The sequence below is a fragment of the Portunus trituberculatus genome, chromosome 34 (assembly GCF_017591435.1).
Source record: "Portunus trituberculatus isolate SZX2019 chromosome 34, ASM1759143v1, whole genome shotgun sequence".
NCBI lineage: Eukaryota > Metazoa > Arthropoda > Malacostraca > Decapoda > Portunidae > Portunus > Portunus trituberculatus.
Genome location: NC_059288.1, coordinates 10,096,381 through 10,121,380, shown reverse-complemented (window position 1 = coordinate 10,121,380; position 25,000 = coordinate 10,096,381). Strand labels below are relative to the sequence as shown.

The window sequence follows — 25,000 nt, the reverse complement described above, 5'->3', positions numbered from 1 at the left end:
AGGAGAGAAAATTGCCTTGGACATGAATCTCTCTCTCTCTCTCTCTCTCTCTCTCTCTCTCTCTCTCTCTCTCTCTCTCTCTCTCTCTCTCTCTCTCATTGTCTTCTTATTTGTTTTTCTCCTTTCTATTATTACTATTATTATTATTATTATTGTTGTTGTTGTTGTGCGTTGTGGGAATGTCATTTAGATCTCTAGACAGATAAGCAGACACATTATTATTATTATTATTATTATTATTATTATTATTATTATTATTATTATTATTATTATTATTTTCTTTATTATCATCATCATTAACCCCTTTAATACTGGGACACATTTTTACTTTGAAATTTGTGTATGATGAGACCATTTTGTTGACATTAGGAAGGGTCTATGGAGGTCAAAAGATTAATGGCCACAGTCTTCACTATTTCAATACCCCACATGAGTTTCTGAAGGTGTATAAAATCACCAAATAGTCACCAGAATGGATATGGAAACACGTCCTGGTACTGAAGGAGTTAGGATCATTAAGTGAGTGGCTTGTGGATGCAGGAAGGCCATTAATCTCTGTAGTACTAACGCGCGTATTCAGAAACGCCTTCTCTCACTACGACAATTTCCCAAGGCCACAGAGACAACTAACAGGGCTTTCAAGACAGTTCCTCCCTTTAACAAACTAGAAATCTTGCCAATCCATCACCAAAATCATAGAAATGCCCTTAAAAACACGAGTATCTTCAACTGGAACCTTTGTAAAGCAGCGATGGTGAGAGAGCAAAGCGTTTCAGAATACATGCCTTAGACGCGTTTTCATATTCATTCTGGTTACTATTTTGGTGATTAGAATAGTAAAGACTGGCTATTAATCTTCTGACCTCCATAGACCTTTCCTAATGCCAATAAAATCGTCTAATCACACCCAAAAGTCAAGGTAAAAATGCGTCTCAGTACTGAAGGGGTTAGGAGTGCAGTGAATGAGTGAACGAGCTGGGAGTGAACTGGGAGCAGATCACGGAAGGGTTTTAGAATACGAGTACAAGAGTTATATATTCATTCACTTGTATGTTAACTTTCATCTTCAGAGAGTAAGTAGATTGGTGAGTGAATTAGTAAACCTAACCTAACCTAAGGAGAGAAGAGTATTGGTGGGAAGAGTGGCTAAACCGGCTGCTTTGTCAGTGAGGTGCGCAGACCGGGCCAGGCTGCGTAGATCCAGACAAGCTGCGCATTTCGAGGTCTGTGTTCCTGTGCTTCTAGTTTAGTTCAGAAACCCTTTACTCTACCTATTTCTGTTATGTAAGAGGGGAAAGCTTGCCAAGGGTAACATTAAAAGATGGAAAAGGGGCCCACTTAGTCGCCAGTCCCCTTGTAGCTCCGAGAGATCGAGTTAGGCAAAGAAAAGGAATAAATGTCTTGAAACCTCCCTCTTAAATGAAGTCATAGGAAGATGGAAATACAGAAGCAGGCAGGGAGCTCTAGAGTTAACCATAAGAACAAATACCCGACTTCTCTAGACTGTTGGCCTTGTTAATAATATAGAAAACGTGTTGCCTTCTCACCACAAATACATTCAAAGGCCATAAAGATAGTTAACCTGGTTCTCTAGACTGCTTCCTGTGTTAATAATGTAGAAAGGTACAGTGGAACCATGCGTGCCTTGGGGTCTGAGGGGTCTCCAAGCACACGGGTTCGAATCCTGTCCACAGTCCGAGTGTAGGTTGGGCTTCCTCACTCGGGACAACGGTTTCCTAGCGGGTGGGCTTTGAGATAGAAAGTACCACAAAAAATATCCCTTTTAGCCCAGAAATTCCCGTGAAAAGCCCACTTGGTATAAATAAAAAAAAAAGTGTCACTGGAGCTGTAAAAAAAAAGCCTTTCAAGACCCGTGACGTGTGAGAATAATCTGAAACACTGCTCTCTCACCAACACTATTTTCAAAGGCCACAGAGATGACTAGGCGAGTCCTCAAGAGTGGTTTGCCTGTTAAGAATGTAGAAATGTTGTTCATCTGTTACTATAGCCATAATAAGATCTTACAAACAAACAAACAAACAAACATGGAACTTCAAGTGTGTGTGTGTGTGTGTGTGTGTGTTACAGGGTTCGAGCGGGGCTCATAGTGACCTGTCTCCATATCTCCATTTGTCTAACTTCTTTAATTTGTGCACACTCTTTGCTGTTACAATCTCTTCACTTATCCATTCCAGATGTCTTCCGTCCTATGTGGAAAACTGAACTTCTTGATATTCCTATGACACTGACCTTTCATGATTTTCTTGGAATGTCCTCTTGTTTGTCTGTCTCCCTGCTCCGTCAGTGTTAGCAGGTCTTGTCTATCTATCTTCTCCATACGGTTTACACACACACACACACACACACACACACACACACACACACACACACACACACACACACACACACACACACACACACACACACACACACAAAATGGCTACAAGAATGGTTCCAGAATTTAAAGGGATGACATATGAGGAGAGACTAAAAGCTATGGATCTACCAACCCTGGAACAGAGAAGAGAGAGAGGGGATCTGATACAAGTTTATAAATTGATTAACGGAATGAATCAAATGGGTAATGAGAAATTGATCCTGAGAGAAGAATATCACATTAGAAGCACAAGATCGCATAATAAGAAACTGAGGAAGGGAAGATGTCCGAGAGATGTTAAAAAATATAGTTTCCCGCAAAGATGTGTTGAGACTTGGAACAGTTTGAGTGAGGAAGTGGTGTCAGCAACGAGTGTGCATAGTTTTAAAGAAAAATTGGTTAAGTGTAGATATGGAGACGGGGCCACACGAGCGTAAAGCCCAGGCCCTGTAAAACTACAACTAGGTAAATACACACACACACACACACACCGCGTAGTGTAGTGGTTAGCACGCTCGACTCACGATCGAGAGGGCCCGGGTTCGAGTCCCGGGAAGCGGCGAGGCAAATGGGCAAGCCTCTTAACGTGTAGCCCCTGTTCACCTAGCAGTAAATAGGTACGGGATGTAACTCGAGGGGTTGTGGCCTCGCTTTCCCGGTGTGTGGAGTGTGTTGTGGGCTCAGTCCTACCCGAAGATCGGTGTATGAGCTCTGAGCTCGCTCCGTAATGAGGAAGACTGGCTGGGTGACCAGTAGACGACTGAGGTGGTGAATACAGCTGAAGAACAAGACTTAGGTAAGTTTAGAGCAGTTTCCGTTAGTAAATTTGTTAGATGTATCACAGAAAACAGAGAAGGAAAACTAATCTATACTTCACTTCTCATTTATTTATTTGTTTATTAATTTTATTGATGGATTGATTGACGAAGAATAGATAGGAATAGTGATCATGAAAAAGGATTCGTTTTGTGAGCTGAATTGAAACGGTAGTCCTGTGTGTGTGTGTGTGTGTGTGTGTGTGTGTGTGTGTGTGTGTGTGTGTGTGTGTGTGTGTGTGTGTGTGTGTGTGTGTGTGTGTGTGTGTGTGTGTGTGTGTGTGTGTGTGTGTGTGTGTGTGTGTGTGTAAGTACAGTGAAAATTCCAATGCTGTTTTTTTCCCTCTATAAATACCTATCTTTCAAACTCTCTCTCTCTCTCTCTCTCTCTCTCTCTCTCTCTCTCTCTCTCTCTCTCTCTCTCTCTCTCTCTCTCTCTCTCTCTCTCTCTCTCTCTCTCTCTCTCTCTCTCTCTCTCTCTCTCTCTCTCTCCTGTAGCTAGTTAGTGGTAGTTACCAAATTGAGTCAAGGGCCAAGAGGTATGTTGCTGTTTGTCTTTCCTTTGCATTCCTTTGTATTCCTCCTCCTTCTTCTCTTCTTTCGTCTTCTTCTTCACTACTTCATGCTTTGTGTGTGTGTGTGTGTGTGTGTGTGTGTGTGTGTGTGTGTGTGTGTGTGTGTGTGTGTGTGTCTCTCTCTCTCTCTCTCTCTCTCTCTCTCTCTCTCTCTCTCTCTCTCTCTCTCTCTCTCTCTCTCTCTCTCCGTGTCGTTGGTTTAGTGGAAGTCTTTGAAGTTGTTTGTGAAGGCGACACATCACCTTTTGGCATCTCATTTCTCTACCATCCACGTGTCTGTCCTCCTCCTCCTCCTCCTCCTCCTCCTCCTCCTCCTCCTCCTCCTCCTCCTCCTCCTCGTTCTGCCGTGAAATACCATCTCCATTTTTCCCCATCTCTCTCTCTCTCTCTCTCTCTCTCTCTCTCTCTCTCTCTCTCTCTCTCTCTCTCTCTCGTTCAACCATTCGCGCGTTTAATTGGATGTAAGACAGCTCCAGTGAAGGACATTAATCTCTTCAGTACCAGGACGCGTTTTTATATTCATTCTGTTTAATGTTTTGGAGGTTTTACACAGCTTCAGAAACACATGGGATTAAAATAGTAAAGACTCTGGCTATTAATCTTCTGACCTCCATAGATTCTTCGTAATGCCAATAAAATCGTCTAATCACACCCAAAAGTCAAGGTAAAAATGCGTCTCAGTACTGAAGGGGTTAGGAGTACAGTGAATGAGTGGACGAGCTGGGAGTGAACTGAGTGTAGATTAAAGTTTGTGACTGTAGCTCGGCTGTCCTTAGTGTTAGTAGGAGAGGCCCAAAACTGCCCAACATAGCGCCATCTTCAGAAACGCTTCCCTCTCTCACCGCGGCCATTTTTAAGACCACAGAGATGATTAGCCGAGTTCTAAAGAGTATTTGTCGCGTTGATAATGCAGAAAACTTGTTAATACGTCATTAGAATCACAGAAACAGCCTTAAAACCCGTGTCACTTCAACTAGAGTCCTTTGAATATTTCTAAAGAGTATTTGTCCTGTTGATGATGCAGAAAACTTGTTAACACGTCACTAGATTTACAGAAACATCCTTAAAAACCCTCGTTACTTCTACTGGAGCCCTTGAAAACAGTGAAGTTCTTAAGTATTGAAGGAAAGGCACTACTTCTACTACTACTACTACTACTACTACTACTACTACTACTACTACTACTACTACTACTACTACTACTACTACTACTACTACCACCAACACCACCACCACCAACTACTACTAACGATGATCATGATGATAGAAATACTTTACCGAACACACACACACACACACACACACACACACACACACACACACACACACACACACACACACACACACACGCGCGCGCAGTATATCTTATCGGTTTGCATAACTACGAGAGAGAGAGAGAGAGAGAGAGAGAGAGAGACGTACGATGATTGTGAATAGAGAGAAGGCAAGAAATAGTAGATAATCGCACGCACGCACACACACACACACACACACACACACACACACACACACACACACACACACACACACACACACACACACACACACACAGGCCCGGTAGCTCAGTGGTTAGAGCGCTGGCTTCACAAGCCAGAGGACCGGGGTTCGATTCCCCGGCCGGGTGGAGATATTTGGGTGTCTCCCCTTTCACGTGTAGCCCCTGTTTACCTAGCAGTGAGTAGGTACGGGATGTAAATCGAGGAGTTGTGACCTTGTTGTCCCGGTGTGTGGTGTGTGCCTGGTCTCAGGCCTATCCGAAGATCGGAAATAATGAGCTCTGAGCTCGTTCCGTAGGGTAACGTCTTGCTATCTCGTCAGAGACTGCAGCAGATCAAACAAACAGTGAATTACACACACACACACACACACACACACACACACACACACGGAAAAATAAAGCAGCCAAGATTCCCCAAGGATAGAGGAACATGTAAAGGTGAGCAGGAGGAGGAGGAGGAGGAGGAGGACGACATCATACCTGTCAACCTTGGTCTCTTTTCACCCATAAACCTGAGCTATGGAGGTGGAAAAGTTATCATAGACATCATATAGAGGAGGAGGAGGAGGAGGCGGCAAATAATGTTAATAGTGAAAAATGAAAAGGAGGGAAATACTTGAAAAAGATACGTGCAACTTTTATTCTAACCATTCATTACTACTACTACTACTACTACTACTACTACTACTACTACTACTACTACTACTACTACTACTACTACTACTACCACCAGTACCACCACCAAAGGCTGCACCACCACTGCCACCACCACCACTGCTACTACCACCACCACTGCCACCACCACCACCACCACTGCACCAGCACCACTGCTGCACCACCACCACCACCACCACCACCACCACCACCACCACCACCACCACCACCACCACCACCACCACCACCACCACCACCACCACCACCACCACCACCACCACACCACCACCACCACCACCACTGCTGTCCCACCACCACCACCACCACCACCACCACCACCACCACCACCACCACCACCACCACCACCACCACCACCACCACCACCACCACCACCACCACCACCACCACCACCACCACCACCACCACTGCCACCACCACCACCACCACCACCACCACCACCACCACCACCACCACCACCACCACCACCACCACCACCACCACCACCTGCTGCTGCTGCTGCTGCCTGCCACTGCTGCTGCCACCACCACCACCACCACCACCACCACCACCACCACCACCACCTACTGCTGCTACTGCTACTACTACTACCATGAAAGCCAGGTTCTAGGTGGTTACACCAAAGATGCGTTTGGACCCTAATATTGGTACCACTATAAATAAAATTGCCTGCGCCACTAATGGGCAGAAGCTGAACAGCGCTTCCCACAACACACTGCAAGTATGCCTACAGGTGCTTTAGGCCATATCATAAAAAAAACTACTTATACTACGACTACCACCACTACCACTACTGCCACTATTACTACTACTGTAACAACTTCGCATATTATCAAGAGTAACACTGCTGAAACTAAACTTTATGACATCAAGACCTTGTTGTCCCGGTGTGTGTTGTGTGCCTGGTCTCAGGCCTATCTGAAGATCGGAAATAATGAGCTCTGAGCTCGTTCCGTAGGCTGTCTCGTCAGAGACTGCAGCAGATCAAACAGTGAATCACACACACACACACACACACACACACACACACACACACACACACACACACACACACACACCGGGGGATGACTAAGAGGAAAGATGCGTCAAAATATAGTTTCGAGTCTTGGAATTGTTGGCTCATTAGTACTGAATTTGAACCCCTTCATTACCATGGCACATTTTCATATCCATTCTGCTTACTATTTGGTGATTTTATACAGCATTAGAAACTTAGGTGGGGGTTGAAATAGAGAAGAGTCTAGCAATTAATCTTCTGACCTCCATAGACCCTTCCTAATGTCAAGAAAATCGTCCAGTCATACTCAAAACTCATGGTAGAAATGCATCCCAGTACTGAAGGAGTTAAACAAGTTGTGTTAATAAAGTGTCATATATATGTGTAGGATTGTGACTTTTTTTCCTACTGTTCGTCTTTACAACTTAACATTCCTATTCCTCTGTGGCTTCTTGTTGTATCTTTCCTTTCTTGTTTTTTATTGTTATTTTCCTCCTCACCTTTGGTCTGTTTTTCCTCCCGTGTCTGTTAGTAATTTACCTTCCAATTCATTTTTATTCTCGTGTGTTTGTCTCTCACTTTGATTAGTATTCAAAACGCTCTGCTCTCTCACCACGACTATTTTCCAAGGCCACAGAGATGATTAGGTGGGTTTTCATGAGTGTTTATTCAGTTAATAACGTAGAAATCTTGTCACTCTGCCTCAAGAAACGTAAAAACATCTTAAAAAACTCGTGTAAATTTGAATAAAGAAAGACCTTTGAAACAGTAGAGGTGAAGCACAGATATGTTTGAGAATACGAGCCTGAATCTTTTCCTAATGTGCTTTTGTATTATTCATCACGTCCTGTCGCCTTTTGAGGATTTTGCTTCTCTTTTTCTTCCTTATTGTCACCGCTTTTATTTGTATCGGTATCTTCAGAATTATTAACACGGCTCTCTCTCTCTCTCTCTCTCTCTCTCTCTCTCTCTCTCTCTCTCTCTCTCTCTCTCTCTCTCTCTCTCTCTCTCTCTCTCTCTCTCTCTCTCTCTCTCTCTCTCTCTCTCTCTCTCTCTCTCTCTCTCTCTCTCAGACAGATGCAGTGTCACGCAGTCAACAGGAGTACCAAGGTGCTGGTGGTGGTTCTGGTCACACTGGCGTCCTGCATCTCCCTCGCCCCGGCTCAGGTGAGTGTGTCCTCCGATCATCTCATCTAATGCTGCACCTAATGTTGGATCTCTTCACTTTCATAGCCTAACCTAACCTAACCTCACCTCACCTCACCAAACCTTACGTAACCTAACCTAACCGTACCTCACCTCACTTAATCTAACTGTACCTTACCTTACCTTACCTTGCCTCACCTCACCTTACCTCACCTTACCTAACCTCACCTCACTTAACCTAACTGTACCTTACCTTACCTTACCTTACCTCACCTCACCTCACTTCGCCTCACGTCACCTTACCTTTCCTTACCTTACTGATCCTAAGAACTTTGTTCATGTCCCCATTGTTATCACTCCTATACCACTTAAATACTTCTATCAGATCCCCTCTTAACACATGTCTCTCAACATCCACATTAACGACAAATGAAACACACTTGAGAGAACCTGGCTAATCATTTCTGTGGCCTTTGAAAGCAGTCATGGTGGGAAGACAAAGTGCTTCTCAATGCAGAGATTCTCAAGTGGGTTTTTCGGTGAACCACGCGCTTTGGTGTCCGAGGGGTCTCCAAGTGCAGGGGTTCGAATCCTATCCACGATCCGAGTGTAGGTAGGGCTTCCTCACTCGGGGGTAACGGTTCCTTAGCGGGTGGGCTTTGACATAGGAGATTTCCTAAAGAGTACCTCCTTTAGCCTATAAATTGCCGTGAGAAGCCCACATGGTGTATGAAACGAAGCTATGAACACAATCCTGAGACTCGCTAAAACTTCCGCTAGACTGTTGAAGAGGACGGGATAAGAAAGGAGTGTTTTGGGAACGGCGGCGGAGTTGAAGTGGAAGGCGCAGGAAGTGATCTGTAAAAACTAAAGCACGTATTCAGAAACGCCTTGTCCTCTCACTACGACAATTTTTCCAAGGCCACAGAGACAACTAGCCCGGTTTTCAAGACAGTTTCTCCTATTAATAAACTAGAAATCTTACCAGTTTATCACCACAATCATGATAATACTCTTAAAACACAAGTATCTTCAACTGGAGTCTTTGGAAATTAGTTATGGTGAGAGAGCAAAGCGTTTCAGAATATTGGCCTTAAGAGCGCCGATGATGCAAGAATGGATAAGAAAGGCAGGTTTTGGGAACGACGGCGGACTTTGAGAAGTGTAAGGCGCCGAGAGTGACTTGTAAAGAGCGCTGCTGGTGCAAGTGTGGGGAAGAGGAGGAAGACCAGAGACAGAACAGACGGACTTTACAGAAGGGTCCGAATAGCAACAGTACAGGTGATACTGACCAGTCCAGGGCAGGCAGTCGGCTCATCAAATGCAGTATAGTATAAGATAAAGAAGAATAGGAGATGTGTATGGGTGATGGTCTTCTTTTCCTTAGCTATTAAGGCTTTTGTGAACACATAGCCGGCCTAGAACAGTGAACAGTGAGAGGGTAAGTGGTGGGGAGGGGAGGGGTGGGCTGTGAGTGTAGTTATTGTAGTGTAAATGTTTTCCTGCCACTGTCTTGCAATGTGTGTGTGTGTGAGTGTGTGTGTGTGTGTGTGTGTGTGTGTGTGTGTGTGTGTGTGTGTGTGTGTGTGTGTGTGTGTGTGTGTATTCTGAAACACTTGTGCGCTGCATCGTCACTTCTTTTAAGACACTCTACTTGAAGCTGCACTTACTTTTTAATTTATCTTTTTAATGGTATCTTTAAGCATCTGCAGTTCTCTTTATTATAGTTCCTTCTCTTCAGGCCACGGAGAGAGATGAGCTGGGTTTGTCAAGAGTGCATGTCGTATTAACCCCTTCAGCACCATGACGCGTTTCCATATTCATTCAGGTTACTCTTATGGGATTTCACACAGCTTCAGAAACTTATGTGGGAATTGAAATAGTGAAGACTTGTCAATTAATCTTCTGACCACCATAAACCTTTCCTAATGTCAATAAAATTGTGTAATCACACCCAAAGCTCAAGATAAAAATGCGTCCCAGTAATGGCGCGTTTTTTTTTAGGTGACAAAAATGATTCATAGTTTACTCATAGTTTCTCATTATTTTCTCCCAGTGACGAGGCTGTTTTTTTATTATTCAATCACTGCAGGAATCATGAAAAAAAAAAAACTCTCCTTGAATTTTCTGGCGGTGGCGTAGTGGATAAGGTGGTGAGCGTGGGATCGGGCAGACGTCCACGCGTAGGTTCAAATCCCACCGCATACCACTTTGAAGCTATGCCATTTGTCGAGTAGTTTACATGTCACCATGATACCCAGGTTTTAGGTGGTTACACCAAAGATGCGCTTGGGTGGTGATATAGGCGAAAGCCACACAAACACGTCGAAACATGAAGGAAGGCGGGCAAACCTCATAATCTGAAACACTTACTCGTATGTTGCCCCGTCACCAGTCTGTAGAGGCTCCTGTTGAAGTCACACCAGTTGTTAGCCCCCTTCAGTAGTGAGACGCATTATTAGGTTAAGTCACACCAGTTGTTAGTCCCCTTCAGTAGTGAGACGCATTATTACCTGCAATTTATGGATGTGATTAGACGATTTTATTCCCATTAGGAAGGATCTATGGAGGTCAGAAGAATAATAGTCAGTCTGTACAATTCTAATCCCAACATATGTATCTGAAGCTGTATAAAATCACCAAATAGTAACCAGAATGAATATGAAAACGCGTCCTGATACTGAAGGGGTTAATGGTAGTTTTACGGTTCTAGTGACATATTAACCCCTTCAGTACGGGGACACATTTTTACCTTGAGATCTGTGTGCGATTAAGCCATTTTATTGACATAACGAAGGGTCTATGGAGACCAGAAGATTGATGGCCACAGTCTTCACAATTTTAGTACCCCCACAAAACTTTATGAAGCTGTATAAAATCACCAAATAGTAAGCAGAATGAATATAGCAATGCGTCATGGTACTGAAGGGGTTGATAATATTTCTACTTTACCAAACACGTGGAACACTAGAGAACCAGACTGACCAATCTCTGAGGCATTTGAAGTTAGAATAGTCAAGAGAGAGAGAGAGAGAGAGAGAGAGAGAGAGAGAGAGAGAGAGAGAGAGAGAGAGAGAGAAATTTATGGATGGGGATGGTAGATGGAGTTAGGCAGCTTTGCTCATACAAAGACTGGCACATGTATGCCTGATAGCCTCTTGCAGATTTCCTCTTTTCTTATGTTCTTAAGAGAGAGAGAGAGAGAGAGAGAGAGAGAGAGTGTGTGTGTGTGTGTGTGTGTGTGTGTGTGTGTGTGTGTGTGTGTGTGTGTGTGTGTGTGTGTGTGTGCGCGCGCGTGCATGTTTGTAGGTCATTTCGAATACTAAAGTCTGGCTTCCTTCCTTCCTTCCTTCCTTCCTTCCTTCCTTCCTTCCTTCCTTCCTTCCTTCCTTTCTATTTACCTACAACAAAGCTCATTAGAAAATTTGGAAGGTATAGAGCTGAGATAGGACGTGTTGATAAGTGGAGAATGTACTCTCTCTCTCTCTCTCTCTCTCTCTCTCTCTCTCTCTCTCTCTCTCTCTCTCTCTCTCTCTCTCTCTCTCTCTCTCTCTCTCATGGCGGAGAAAAAATTGTTCAAGGCTGTTTAATTTTTGTTAGTTTGTTTGTGTCTTTTTGTTTATTGTTTTCATGTCTCCTTTTTTTATATTTTGCTCGTATCTATTAGTGTTTTTGTTGTTGTTGTTTTGTTGATATTGATGTTGTGTATGTTTGTATTCCCTCCTTTTACTTCCCCTTCTCTCTCTCCCCTTTCCTATCAACCTAACACTTACCTCTCTTTATTCCTTTCTTTTACTCCCCTCCCTTCTCTGTTTCTCTTCACCATCAACACTACGCAAACTGATCCGTTATCTTTGTATTGCCTTTTGTTTATCTGCCCTTTCTCTCTTATTCTCCCCCATAAACGTATCTTTTATCTTTTCATTCCCTTCTTTTACTCCTCTTTCTCTCTTTCTCCCTCCCTATAAAGTTTTTCATATCTTTTCATTCTCTTCTTTTTTACTCCTCTTTCTCTCTCACCCTTCCCCATAAACGTATCTTTTATCTTTTCACTTATCTTTGTATACCCATCTTTTACTCCTCATCTCTCTCTTACCCTCCTACCCTCCCCATAACATCCCATACACACCTCACTCCACAGATTCATTGGAACCGCGGATGGGGAGCAGGAGGATCTATGGGCAAACGATCTCCGTCCTCTCCTTCTTCCTCCTCGTCCTCCTCCAGCGTCGCCGGCGGGAGACTCGAGGTGGTGGGAGAGGAGACGGGCTTCTTGGACTGCTCCGGGGACCTCACTCATGCCTATAACCTCCTCCTGAAGGTCATTGAGGTGAGGTATCCCTGCGTTGTGCTGTGTTCGTTAGTGACGGTGGTGGTGGTGGTGGTTAAGCAGAGAGAGAGAGAGAGAGAGAGAGAGAGAGAGAGAGAGAGAGAGAGAGAGAGAGAGAGAGAGAGAGAGAGGGGGGGGGAAGTTGAGTAAAACGGTGAGTCTACATTATTTTTTCCTGTACACCCCCTTAAAATGCGTCAGAACGTTTTGTGGAGGATGTGGGGAAAGGATCTGCGTCACAGTGATTAACACCACACCATTCAAGGGATGTTTTATATACAAATATTCAAGTCATGACATCACCTCCATTTTTTTTTCTTAATTATTTTAAGAAGATAAAACGTACCATGCTGTGACTCATTCATGACAATCCAACACCACCAAAACCACCACCACCACCACCACCACCACCACCACCACCACCACCACCACCACCACCACCACCACCACCACCACCACTACTACTACTACTACTACACGGATGAGAGAGTTTGAATGTATTTATTTGTCTCTTTATCTGATTTTGTTTCTCTTGTAGAGTTTGCCCTTGCTACAGCACTGCCACACACACACACACACACACACACACACACACACACACACACACACACACACACACACACACACACACACACACACACACACACACACACACACACACGAATTTTCAGATGTAAAACTGCAAAATTGATACACTAGATATTATTATTATTTTTCTTTATTATTATTATCATTATTATTATTATTATTATTATTATTATTATTTGTCCTTGGGTTCGCCAGTAATGCAAATACATAAATGCGCCGCGCTTCATTATTTGGAAACGCGTCATAGTACTGAGGGGGCTGTAAAAACTCCCTTAACCCCTTCAGTACCAGGACCCGTTTCCATATTCATTCTGGTAACTATTTGGTGATTTTGTACAGCTTCAGTAACTTATGTGGGGATTAACATAGTGAAGACTGTGGCCATTATTCTTGTAATTTCCATAGACTCTTCCTAATTTAAATAAAATCGTTTAATTATGCCCAAAACTCAAGGTAAAAATGCGTCCCAGGACTGAATTAAGGGATTAACAACGCGTGTAACTTCTACAATAGCGGAGGTGCGCTGCGGAAGTGTTTCATAATATACTTGTAGATTCTAAAAGCTGCGCTGGTGTGTGGCGTGTGGTGTGTGGCGTGCGCAGATTGTGTGTGTATTTACCTAGTTGTATTTACCTAGTTGTAGTTTTACAGGGCCTGGGCTTTATGCTCGTGTGGCTCCGTCTCCATATCTACACTTATCCAATTTTTCTTTAAAACTATGCACACTCGTTGCTGACACCACTTCCTCACTCAAACTGTTCCAAGTCTCAACACATCTTTGCGGGAAACTATATTTTTTAACATCTCTCAGACATCTTCCCTTCCTCAGTTTCTTACTATGCGATCTTGTGCTTCTAATGTCATATTCTTCTCTCAGGATTAGTTTCTCATTATCCACTTGATCCATTCCGTTAATCAATTTATAAACTTGTATCAGATCCCTCTCTCTCTCTCTGTTCCAGGGTTGGTAGATCCATAGCTTTTAGTCTCTCCTCATATGTCATCCCTTTAAATTCTGGAACCATTCTTGTAGCCATTTTTTGTAGTCTCTCCAATTTCTTTATGTGTTTCTTTTTATGGGGAGTCCACACAACTCCTGCATATTCCAATCTAGGTCTTATTTTAGTACTTATCAATTTCTTCATCATTTCTTTGTCCATGTAGTGAAATGCTAATCCAATATTCCTTAGCAAATTATATGTCTCTGAAAATTCTATCAATATGGCTTACCGGTTGATTATTTTCTTCCATCGTCACTCCCAAGTCCTTTTCCTTTTTTACTTTTTCTAGTTCTACTCCATCTCCCATCTTATAGATTCCCACTGGTCGTCTTTCACTTTTTCCCATTTCCATGACATGGCTTTTGTCCACATTGAATTCCATCTCCCATTTTTTACTCCATTTCCAGATCTTGTTTAAGTCTTCCTGCATTATTTCACAATGTGTGTGTGTGTGTGTGTGTGTGTGAGAGAGAGAGAGAGAGAGAGAGAGAGAGAGAGAGAGAGTTCGCTATTCAGCAATGCCTTCCTCTCTTTCACTATGACTATTTTCCAAGGCCACAATGGATTAGCGGGGTTTTCCAGAGTATTTCTCCAGATGATACCTAATGTAGAAATCTTGTCACTCTGCCTCTAGATCCGGGAAAACGCCTTAAAAATCGCTTTGCTCTCTCACCATGACTGTTTTCCAAGGCCACAGTAATGGTTAGTGGGATTTTTCAAGAGTGTTTCTCCAGATGATAATATAGAAATCTTGTCATTCTGCCTTTAGAACTGTAAAAAAAAGAACTAAAAGGAAAACTCGTGTAAATTTAAATAAAGTCTTTTGAAATAATGGTGGTGGAGCACAGAGGTATTTAAGAATGCGGGTGTAATATAGTGTAGGTGGAGGTGTGGAGGTGTGCAGGTGTAGAGGCGACCGCTGCTCTTCTCACCTGTTACCTGTATACAGTCATATACTGCAGCTGTGTGTACCCTGTTACTGGCGCGATCCTGTTTTGCTTGTTGCTGCTCCTGCCTCCAAAACCTGTTCATGTGTGTGTGTGTGTGTGTGTGTGTGTGTGTGTGTGTGTGTGTGTGTGTGTGTGTGTGTGTGTGTGTGTGTCGCCAGGTGATGTTGTGACACGAAGGAAATTCCAAGATATTTTTTCCTCTTAGTATTGGCTGACACTTTCCTCCTTTCTTTTCCTTGTGTGATTGGCGTTTCAGTCACATTTCTTCTTTTCTTTTCTTTTAATATTTTTTTCATCTTTTCCTTGACTCTTACTAAAAAAGAAAAAAATAGATAAAGTTCCTTATGAAAGAAGGCCAGAGTGAACAGCAGCACTCATACGCAGCAGACAGGGACAGCGAGGCCACCACCCTTTCATGGCGAGCCTGTCACTGGGCGTACTTCAGCGCGCTGTTGGTGGTGTGGACTGTGGAGCCCACCAGCCAGTACGGACATCGGGCAGGCGTCTCTTGGCCAGGAATCGTGCGCGGCGTCCCTGGAAGCTTTGTTCACACTACTGGGGCAGAGGACGCCTCACAGTTACCGAGCCTATAGTATGTCTACTCTAAAGTGGTTCTTGGGTCTCGGTCTGAATGGTGTCCCAGGGAATGCGTGGTTGTCTTGAGAAAAACCGTAGTCTGTCCTCGTGATAAGCGTGTGGATCAACAGAAAACAAGTATTAATCTCCTAAAATCAGTTGTATCATCAATAAGCTACACTATGTTTTGAACCCCGCAGCCATTTCAGAGTAGACAGACTGTAGTACATGTGGGTCACATCTTGTTGCTTTGACCGGCATTGACAAACGCTTTGCTCTCTCATCACGATAGCTTTCTAAGGCCACGCAGATGATCATGCTGGGATGAAACAAGTGCTTTATTACAGCAAAGCATTGTTACATTCTCAAAAACCTGTTGCACTGTTCTTTGTTGAGGTCGGTGAAGTTGCTAAGGGTCTGCGGATCCTTGGTCGGTGTCTGGTTGGTGTGTACTGTAGGTTGTGCGGTGTGTGTGTGTGTGTGTGTGTGTGTGTGTGTGTGTGTGTGTGTGTGTGTGTGTGTGTGTGTTTGGTTGCGCGCGCGCGTCCGTGTACGTCCGTGTGCGCTTGCTCTGACTTGTATACATTTCAGACCGAGGCCTCAAGGCTGGCAGCCTGTGAGCTCCGAAGTGAAGGTGCCGCCTCTCCAGTGACCGGGGAGCGAGAGGGTCACCTTCCACACACCCTCCCATGGTGGAAGTCTTCCTCCACGGACCAGTAACTCCTCCACCTCCAGCCACCCTTCAATCCTTGTATCCACCAATGGCGGCGCAATTATCACCCCTCCCTCCCTTCACTATCCCGTTACTCTCCTAATGAGGTGCTCTTGTCTTCACCACCACCACCACCACCACCCGTCAAGATAGTGTACTAGTGTAATTCTTGACATTTTTCTCCCTACCTCTCCTCCCCTCCCCGGCGGTGGTGATGGTGGCGGCGGTGCTCGGGGCAAGCTTCAGGTGTGGTGGTTGTGGTGGCTGGGCGTTGTTGAGGTGGCGGCGCGGCGGTGGCGAGGTGCGTTGTGTAAGTAGGGATGGTGGCCGTGTGGCAGGGAAGGTGTTGCTTTGAAGGCTGTGGTTACTGCGCGGGTGTTTAGGAGTGTGAAGATTAATTATTACCATTAGTATGTACAATTATTGCTGTTATTGTTATTTTTCCGCTTATCACCATCGAGTTCCTGAAGATTTGTACCAACTAGTGTTAATCAGATAGCACGGAAGGTTATGAGCGAGGAAGTATGACGGAATTAAATGTAAGACTTCAGTGAGGTGTTGAGTAAAATAGTGGTAATTAGAATGAAGGTGTTAAGGAAATGTCAAGATGTGAGAATTTGTCCAGAATATGAAAGTGTTTATGATTCGATTGTGATGTAGGTAACAAAGGGATTAGCCCCAGTTAAGCAGATTAACTTGCCTCACCTTTCTTGACTTACCTGTAAAGTGTAATGCTATCAAGTGGGATTAACCTCATCTGTAGTCAAAGTTGAACCGTTGCAGTGTGGCCTGTTCTTAGCGTCGGTGTGTGAGCGACCTACTGGGGAACGTTAGCGAATTGTCATGTGTTGCTTCATTGATATTCTGATTATCGGGGCCAAAAAACCGGACTGGAATTGGTTTATGATGCAAAAGATGGCAGTTGAACCACCACCACCACCACCTTAACCGTTTACACGTTCTGGATATTCACCTCCACTTGTTCTAATTTTCCTTCTCTTTTTTCTTCTTATTAACTGCAAAAACAAGCCAACTGTAGTACCACCACCACCACCACCACCACCACCACCACCAAGCTCCTCCATCTTCCAATATTATCCTCCCCTTCCTTTCCTCTCCTCTCCCTTATCAATTCTCCTTCTTCCTCCTTCACTCTCTTCCTTATCTCCCTCTGACATTAATTCCCTTTTCCTCTTCCCTTTCTCTTATCTTCGTCATCCATCCTTCTCTATTTCCTTATTTCTTCTCTTTATCCTTTCTATGACATTCCTCCTTTCCTCTCCTCTTCTCTATCCACTATTGTATCTTTTCATCTTTCTTATCCTCATGTAACCATCCTCCTCCATTTCTCCTCCTCTTCATCTTCTCCCTCCTTATCCCCCGCCCTACCGTTGTTGTCCACTGGTGTTTCTTGAAGACGGCGTGAAAAGGATAGGTGGGGTTGTGTAAGCATCGCCTTCTCGCTCCATCACCTGCGACAGTTGATGAGGCTGGGTCGCGGCGTGGTGGGTCCCGGGACTCTATGTAAAGGACGCACGTGAAGGATGAATAAAGCCAGTTCTAACCCACCTGTGTTTTGATGTGTGTGTGAGTGTCTGTGTGTGGTGGGTGGGTGGGTGGGTTGAGTGGTTTGGTGTTGTAAATATCTGGTTGATGAATGCATCGACTTTCTTACTCTGCCTACTGCTACTGCTGCTGCTGCTACTGCTACTGCTACTGCTACTGCTACTGCTACTGCTACTGCTACTGCTACTACTACTACTACTACTACTACTACTACTACTACTACTACTTTTGTTGTTCTATTTTTTACTTTTCTTCTTCTTCTTCTTCTTCTTCTTCTTCTTCTTCTTCTTCTTCTTCTTCTTCTTCTTCTTCTTCTTCTTCTTCTTCTTCTTCTTCTTCTTCTTCTTCTTCTTCTTCTTCTTCTTCTTCTTCTTCTTCTTCTTCTTCTTCTTCTTCTTCTTCTTCTTCTTCCACAATCACCTCTAATCTTTAAACTGGCTAGAAATTGGAAGACACATCATTTTTAGTCCCATTACTTTTTGCCGATGCTGATGAATAGATTTGACACATTACTCATGGTGTTAATCGTTTCGTATCCCACTGAGAGGGTTGAAGACCTCCACCACACAAGTGTTACACAGTCAGACACAGCCGGGCGTCCACGTGACTCAAGCTGCCTCCCACCTACTGTTTGTCCGCCTCGCTGGAAAAGTTAGAACAAATTGGCATTGTTATTCTACCCAGACCATTATTGAGTAGTGATCGTGGTGCATATTGTTGTCTTAGGAATAAGATAACATTGCCGCACGTTGTAGAAAACCATAGTATGTCTACTCTAAAGTGGCTCTGGGTCTCGGTCTGACTGGTGTCCCAGGGAATGCGTGGGTGTCAGATCTTGAGAAAAACCGTGAGCTGTCCTTGTAATAATAAGTGCGTTGATCAACAGAAAACAAGTATTATTCACATCAAATCAGTTACATCAATAACCTACAATGTGTGTGAAATCCAGGAGCCATTTTAGAGTAAACAGACTATAGGAATGCGTAGACCAATCAGCGAGGGGCAGTGTTGCAGTGTTCCTGTGTTCCTGTGTCGCCTTGGTAGCGCTGCACGTGTCAAGATTGTAAAAGGTGGAGGAAGGCATTGTGTGTGTGTGTGTGTGTATTTACCTAGTTGTAGTTTTACAGGGCCTGGGCTTTATGCTCGTGTGGCTCCGTCTCCATATGTGTGTGTGTGTGTGTGTGTGTGTGTGTGTGTGAGAAGGTACACTCACTAAAAAAAAATCACGTTGAGACAAGTGATGCAATGAAGTCCTAAGAAATATGACAAATTTATTTATCTAGCTAACACACACACACACACACACACACACACACACACACACACACACACACACGTACGTTGTCTTCTTTCGCCTTTTAACACCGTACGTTTTTCATCTTCAACGCAATAGTGACTACAGGAATAACCAGAGAAAGAAAGAAAAACTTAGTAATCAAACCCAAGGAAGCTCCTGGTGTTTGATCCTCTTCTGTGATCCTTTGAGGCGTCGTTCTCTGTATCAAAAGGCAATCACTGGCCAGTTAAATCGTTCCCTCCAGTATCAGAATCCTTCCCTGCCTCTCCCCTTCCCCTATCTTCTCTCCACCTTCCCCGCGCCGAAGTCTTAATGAACCGAACTTGTCAACGTCAAATTCCTGAGTGAAGGCGCGTTAAATCTGAAGAATCTCAAACAGTGGCCGGTGTCTGGTCTCTGGGCATGTCGGCTGAGAGTGAAAAATTAGACCACGATAGAAAAAGAAAAGGAAACGAAATGATGTTTTCAATTTAACCCCTTCAGTACTGGGACACATTTTCACCTTGAGGTTTGTGTACCATTAAACCATTGTATTGGCATTATGAAGGGTCTATGAAGGTCAGAAGATAAATGGCCACAGTTTCCACCATAATCCCCAACAAGAGTTTCTGGAGCTGCAAAAAATCACCAAATGATAACCGGAATGCATAGGGAAACGCGTCATGGTACTGAAGAGGTTAATCAGTGGGGAAATAATCAGAATCGACTGCATTGTTTACTTAGCCAGTTCACGGCGATATACAGCCGTTCACAACACTAACAGGTACGCATGCAGTCATTATAAACATCTGCGAGAAGAAAAAGAATGAAAAGGAGTACAGTTTGCAATTTGTAGCCAATTTAATATTTTGAGGCGGCAGTAGCACAAGAAGAAATGTCTTTATGTGGCTGATGCTCGAGGTCAAATGTACCAAATAGCATTGAAAGATTTACTTGCGTATACAGCAACGCCTTCCCCTCTCACTGCGACAAACTTCCAAGGCCACAGAGACAGCTAGCCGGGTTATCAAGACAGTTTCTCCTTTTAATAAACTAGAAATCTTGCCAGTCTATCACCAGAAACATAAAGCACCCTTAAAAACACAAGTATCTTCAACTGGAGCCTTTGGAAAGCAGTGATGGTGAGAGAGCAAAGCTTGACGGTCAGCAAGGTGCGACGATCAGTGCGGGGTTACGGCATTGCTACCCCGTCAGGTGGGTCACGTGGATGTAGAGTCAAGTGTGTTGAGTGCAGGTGTGAAGGAAGTCCAAAGGAAGAACAGACGGCATCTCACTATTTCTCTCTGACGACCCCGTGAGTAATATATATATATATATATATATATATATATATATATATATATATATATATATATATATATATTTTTTTTTTTTTTTTTTTTTTACGAGGGGAAAACTGGTCAAGGGCAACATAAAAAAAAAAAAAAAAAAAAAAAAATACGCACTTAGTTGCCAGTCCCCATGTAGGTTCGAGAGAGTTAGCTATATATATAAAAAAAAAAAAAAAGTCAAATAAATGTCTTAAAACCTCCTCCCTCTTAAATGAAGTCAAGTCAGGAAGATGGAAAGACAGAAAGAGACGGAGTTCCAGAGTGTACCAGAGAAAGGGATCACTGATGGAGAGTACCTGTGCACTCTTCCGTTAGAGAGGTGGACTGAACAAGGGTGAGAGAAGGAAGAAAGCCTTATGCTGTGTTGTATTTATGTGTGCTTCTTTTTAACGTAAAGGTCGATGGCCAAAGGTAACGAAAAGAGCGGAAGAAAGGCTCACTGAAGAAGAAGAATACTTCCAACATGCTAAGGAGGATGGATAGAGTGTGTGTGTGTGTGAGAGAGAGAGAGAGAGAGAGAGAGAGAGAGAGAGAGAGAGAGTGAGTGAGTGAGTGAGTGAGTGAGTGAGTGAGTGAGTGAGTGAGTGAGTGTGTGTGTGTGTGTGTGTGTGTGTGTGTGTGTGTGTGTGTGTGTGTGTTTGTCTAGTAAGTAGCTAGAATTGACTAGACGGAATTCCTAAGTAAACAGTTATTCCCATACTTAACTGGACTCCAAGTTGTGTGTGTGTGTGTGTGTGTGTGTGTGTATCAGAGCAAGTCAAGACAACTCCCGCATCGGTTGGACTGACAATGGCAACTCTTGTGACTTAGTGCCCGAGGTGAAGTGACGAGAGGCAAGTCGCTCACCAGTTAGAAAGTTGTCATGAGGTGGTTGGAAAGTTGAGTCGTCATTTTGTTAGAAAGGTATAAACCAGAAGTCGGGGGATGTGTCGGATACCTTTAATCTCTTCAGTACCAGGACGCGTTTCCATTTTCATTATGGTTACTATTTGGTGATTTTATACAGCTTCAGATACATGTGTTGGGATTGAAATAGACTTTAGCCAATAATCTTTTCACCTTTTCGTCTAATGACACTCAAAAATAAAGGTAAAAATGCGTCTCACTTTTGAAAGGGTTAAAAGCACTGGATGAACTGAACAACTTAACCATTTCAATACCGTGACGTGTTTCCATATACATTCTGTTTACAATTTGACGATTTTATGCAGCTTCAGAAACTCATATGGGGATTAGAATAGTGAAGACTGTGGCCATTAATCTTCTGACCTCCATAGACCCTTCCTAATGTCAATGGAATGGTCTAATCACACTCAAAACTTAAGGTAAAAATGAGACTCAGTACTGATAAGGTTAAGTGGATTTCAGTGAGCGTATTACGAGAAGAATGGCTTAATTAATGGACAGGTAAAGGTGATACTGTGTACAGGAGGTATTAAGACAACCATCCTTCTGTTTCGTAAGACACTTTTGACCTTCATTTGGGACTGTCACCTTAGTGGGCTTTTTTTGTCTCGTTGCCCTTGGCTAGTCCCCTTCTTACATAAAAAATCTACTTTGTACTGGTAAACTATACAGTCTGTTCTCTCCTCTTCATGTGTATAGAAACCCGTCCTCTGAAATGCTTTGCTCTCTCACCACAACTAATCTCAACGCCCACATAGATGACTAACTAGGTTTTGAACAGTGGTTACTCTCTTAATGACGTGGAAATCATGCTGTTCTTTCACTAAAACTATAAAACATCCTAAAAAAAAAAAAAAAAACCGTGTAACTTTGAATATCTAGAGCCTTTTGAAGGTACCGGATGTGCGGCGAGGAAGCGTTTCAAAATATGATCTCTGGAATACAAGTGAATGTAAATCAGTAAACACCATCACTTGGAGATTTTCCCAGAAATTACAAACTGAGAATGTGTGAAGTGGACAGGGAAAGGGTTGTGGGAGGCTGAGAATGTGTGAAGTGGACAGGCTTGTGTGACGCTGATTCTTTTGTTTGTTGGATGAAAAACGACCTTATTTCTTTTTCTCACAGCCAGCTTAACCCTTTCAATACCAGGACGCGTTTTCTCTTTCATTCTGGTTACTGTTTGGTGATTTGATACAGCTTCAGAAACTTGTGTGGATGGGGATTTATATAGTGAAGATTGTGGCAATTAATCTTTTAACCTCCATAGATCCTTCCTCATGTCGATAAAATGGTCTAATCGTACACAAACCTTAACCTCTTCAGTACTGGAACACATTTTTATCTTGAAATTTGTGTACTATTAGACCATTTTATTGACATTAGGAAGAGTCTAAAGCCACCAGATAGTAAGCAGAATGAATATGGAAACGCGTCATGGTACTGAAGGGGTTAAAGTGAAAATGTGTCCCAGTACTGAAGGGGTTAATGTCACCAATCGGCCAATGGGTTACACTGCAGCTTATCGGGATTGTTAGTGTTGTTCAGCCGTATACAGTGCAACGAAGGTACAGCTGATTGTGAAGCAAAGGACTGTGAGGAAAACAACACACACACACACACACACACACACACACACACACACACACACACACACACACACACACACATTCTGAAAATATTGGCATTATTAGTACCCCATTAAAACTATTGAAGAGCTATTTGAGCAACAGGTATCAATGTGTTTCCTGTAATTAGAATTATTCCTCTTTTAAACCTATATGTAAAGGAGTGCCACAGGGCTCTATTCTAGCTCCTATACTTTTCTTATATATATCGACGATATTGTAAATTCAAGTACAAAATTTGAGTATGTAATATATGGTGATGATACAACCCTTCTGATAAATGATAAAGACTTCAATTCCTTACATTGGAATATAGTATCATAATTAAACATCATTAAATCCTGGTTACACTCTAATAAATCAAAGCTCAATATCTCAAAGACTAAACATGTTCTCTTTCAGAATAGATCAATTAAAAATGTACTTCCTCCTATGTTTTTAGACGGTGAAGTTTTAACACAAGTTAATGATATGAAATTTCTTGTAGTGAAAATAGATGCTAATTTGAATTGGGGCTGAGCCAATATTGAAGATGTACGATTAAAACTCAAAGATTACAGGTATTTTGTATCGCGTTCAGCACAGCTCAACTTGAGAAGCGATGACCAGCATGTACTACACTCTCTGCTACCCTCACCTCACGCACTGTGTCTCACTGTGGGCAAGAACATGGCCCGCATTTCTTAATAAATTAAAAATAGCACAAGATGAAATTTTAAGATGTATCTTCTTCATGAAAAAATACGATTCTACAAGAGATTTTTATTGTAGAGAAAATATTCTTAATATTGTTTCCATACACAAATACTTCACGCTTCTTTTAATTCACAAAGCTATTGGACACAACTCAATATTTACAGTCATTGATAATCCTGTTCATACCCGCTGAAATAATGTCAATTTAAGATGCCCTTCCTTTAGAACTACATTGTATAAGAATAGCGTCACATGTCACGGCCCCAACTTGCATAACAACCTGCCAAGCGAGATCAAACTTCTTGTTAATTTCAACACAAGCATACAAAAACAAAATAAAGAAACATTGTTTGAGTGAACAAAAAAAATTTAGCATAAAGTTGTACCTGTGCTTTGTGTTGTGTATCGCTTCATTATTACTTTTTTCTTTTCATATTTTTTGTATTGAATGCTTGTATATATGGTGTCTCAATCAGACTACAGAATGTATTAGTTAGGTTTCTGCCTTGGTGACAGCACACTATGCAAGTTAACTTTACAATGAAATAAGATTACTCCCTCACTAGGTTAGATATTATGGAAAAACTGTTTTTCTGCTCTCACTGCATAGAATTTTTAATTAAAACAGTCTGTCTTAGGAGTCTCCACTCGACAGACCATGCCTCACATATCTATTGATTTTAAATCTGCCTTTATTCCTTAAAAATGGCAAATAAAATCACACACACACACACACACACACACACAAGTGGTGATCGGTATGTAAATGTATTGACCGGAATTTATATAATATCTAGTGTTTCTTCTTCTTCTTCTTCTTCTTCTTTCTTTTTCTTTTACTTTTTCTTTTTCTTCTTCTTCTTCTTCTTCTTCTTCTTCTTCTTCTTCTTCTTCTTCTTCTTCTTTTTTCTTTTCTTCTTCTTCTTCTTCTTCTTCTTCTTCTTCTCGTCCTCCTCCTCCTCCTCCTCCTTCTTATTCTTTTTGTTCTTGTTCGTTCTTGTTTTTCTCCTCCTCTACCACCTCCTCCTCCTCTTTCTTGTTCTTGTTTGTCCTCCTCCTCCTCCTCCTCCTTCTCCGTTCTTCTTGTTCTTCTCCTTCTCCTCCTGCACACCACCACCACCACCACCTCCTCCTCCTCCTCCTCCTCCTCCTCCTCCTCCTCCTCCTCCTCCTCCTCCTCCTCCTCCTCCTCCTCCTCCTTGTTCTTGTTCTTTTTTCTTTTCTTCTTCTTTTACTACTACTACTACTACTACTACTACTACTACTACTACTACGTCGCAGGAGTCGGACTGGTCGAGTGTACACGTCAGACAGGTATTTGGATGGGTAACTGTGATTG

At 42.9% G+C, this 25,000-nt stretch overlaps 1 protein-coding gene across 4 annotated transcripts in view; it reads left to right on the top strand.

Annotated features, from left to right (window-relative positions):
• LOC123512613 overlaps positions 1–17,312 on the top strand; it is a 77,170-nt gene extending 59,858 nt beyond the window's left edge. For 2 of the 4 annotated variants that reach the window (XM_045269048.1, XM_045269047.1), the window contains 3 exons: positions 8,008–8,101; positions 12,222–12,410; positions 16,117–17,312. In XM_045269048.1, coding sequence (XP_045124983.1) covers positions 8,012–8,101; positions 12,222–12,410; positions 16,117–16,245 — 408 coding nt within the window. In that variant the 5' untranslated portion in view covers positions 8,008–8,011 and the 3' untranslated portion in view covers positions 16,246–17,312. Of the gene's footprint in view, positions 1–3,056; positions 3,174–8,007; positions 8,102–12,221; positions 12,411–16,116 lie in introns of those variants that run through there. The other 2 variants (XM_045269050.1, XM_045269049.1) reach the window with 2 other exon arrangements.
• The last annotated feature ends 7,688 nt before the right edge of the window (positions 17,313–25,000 follow it).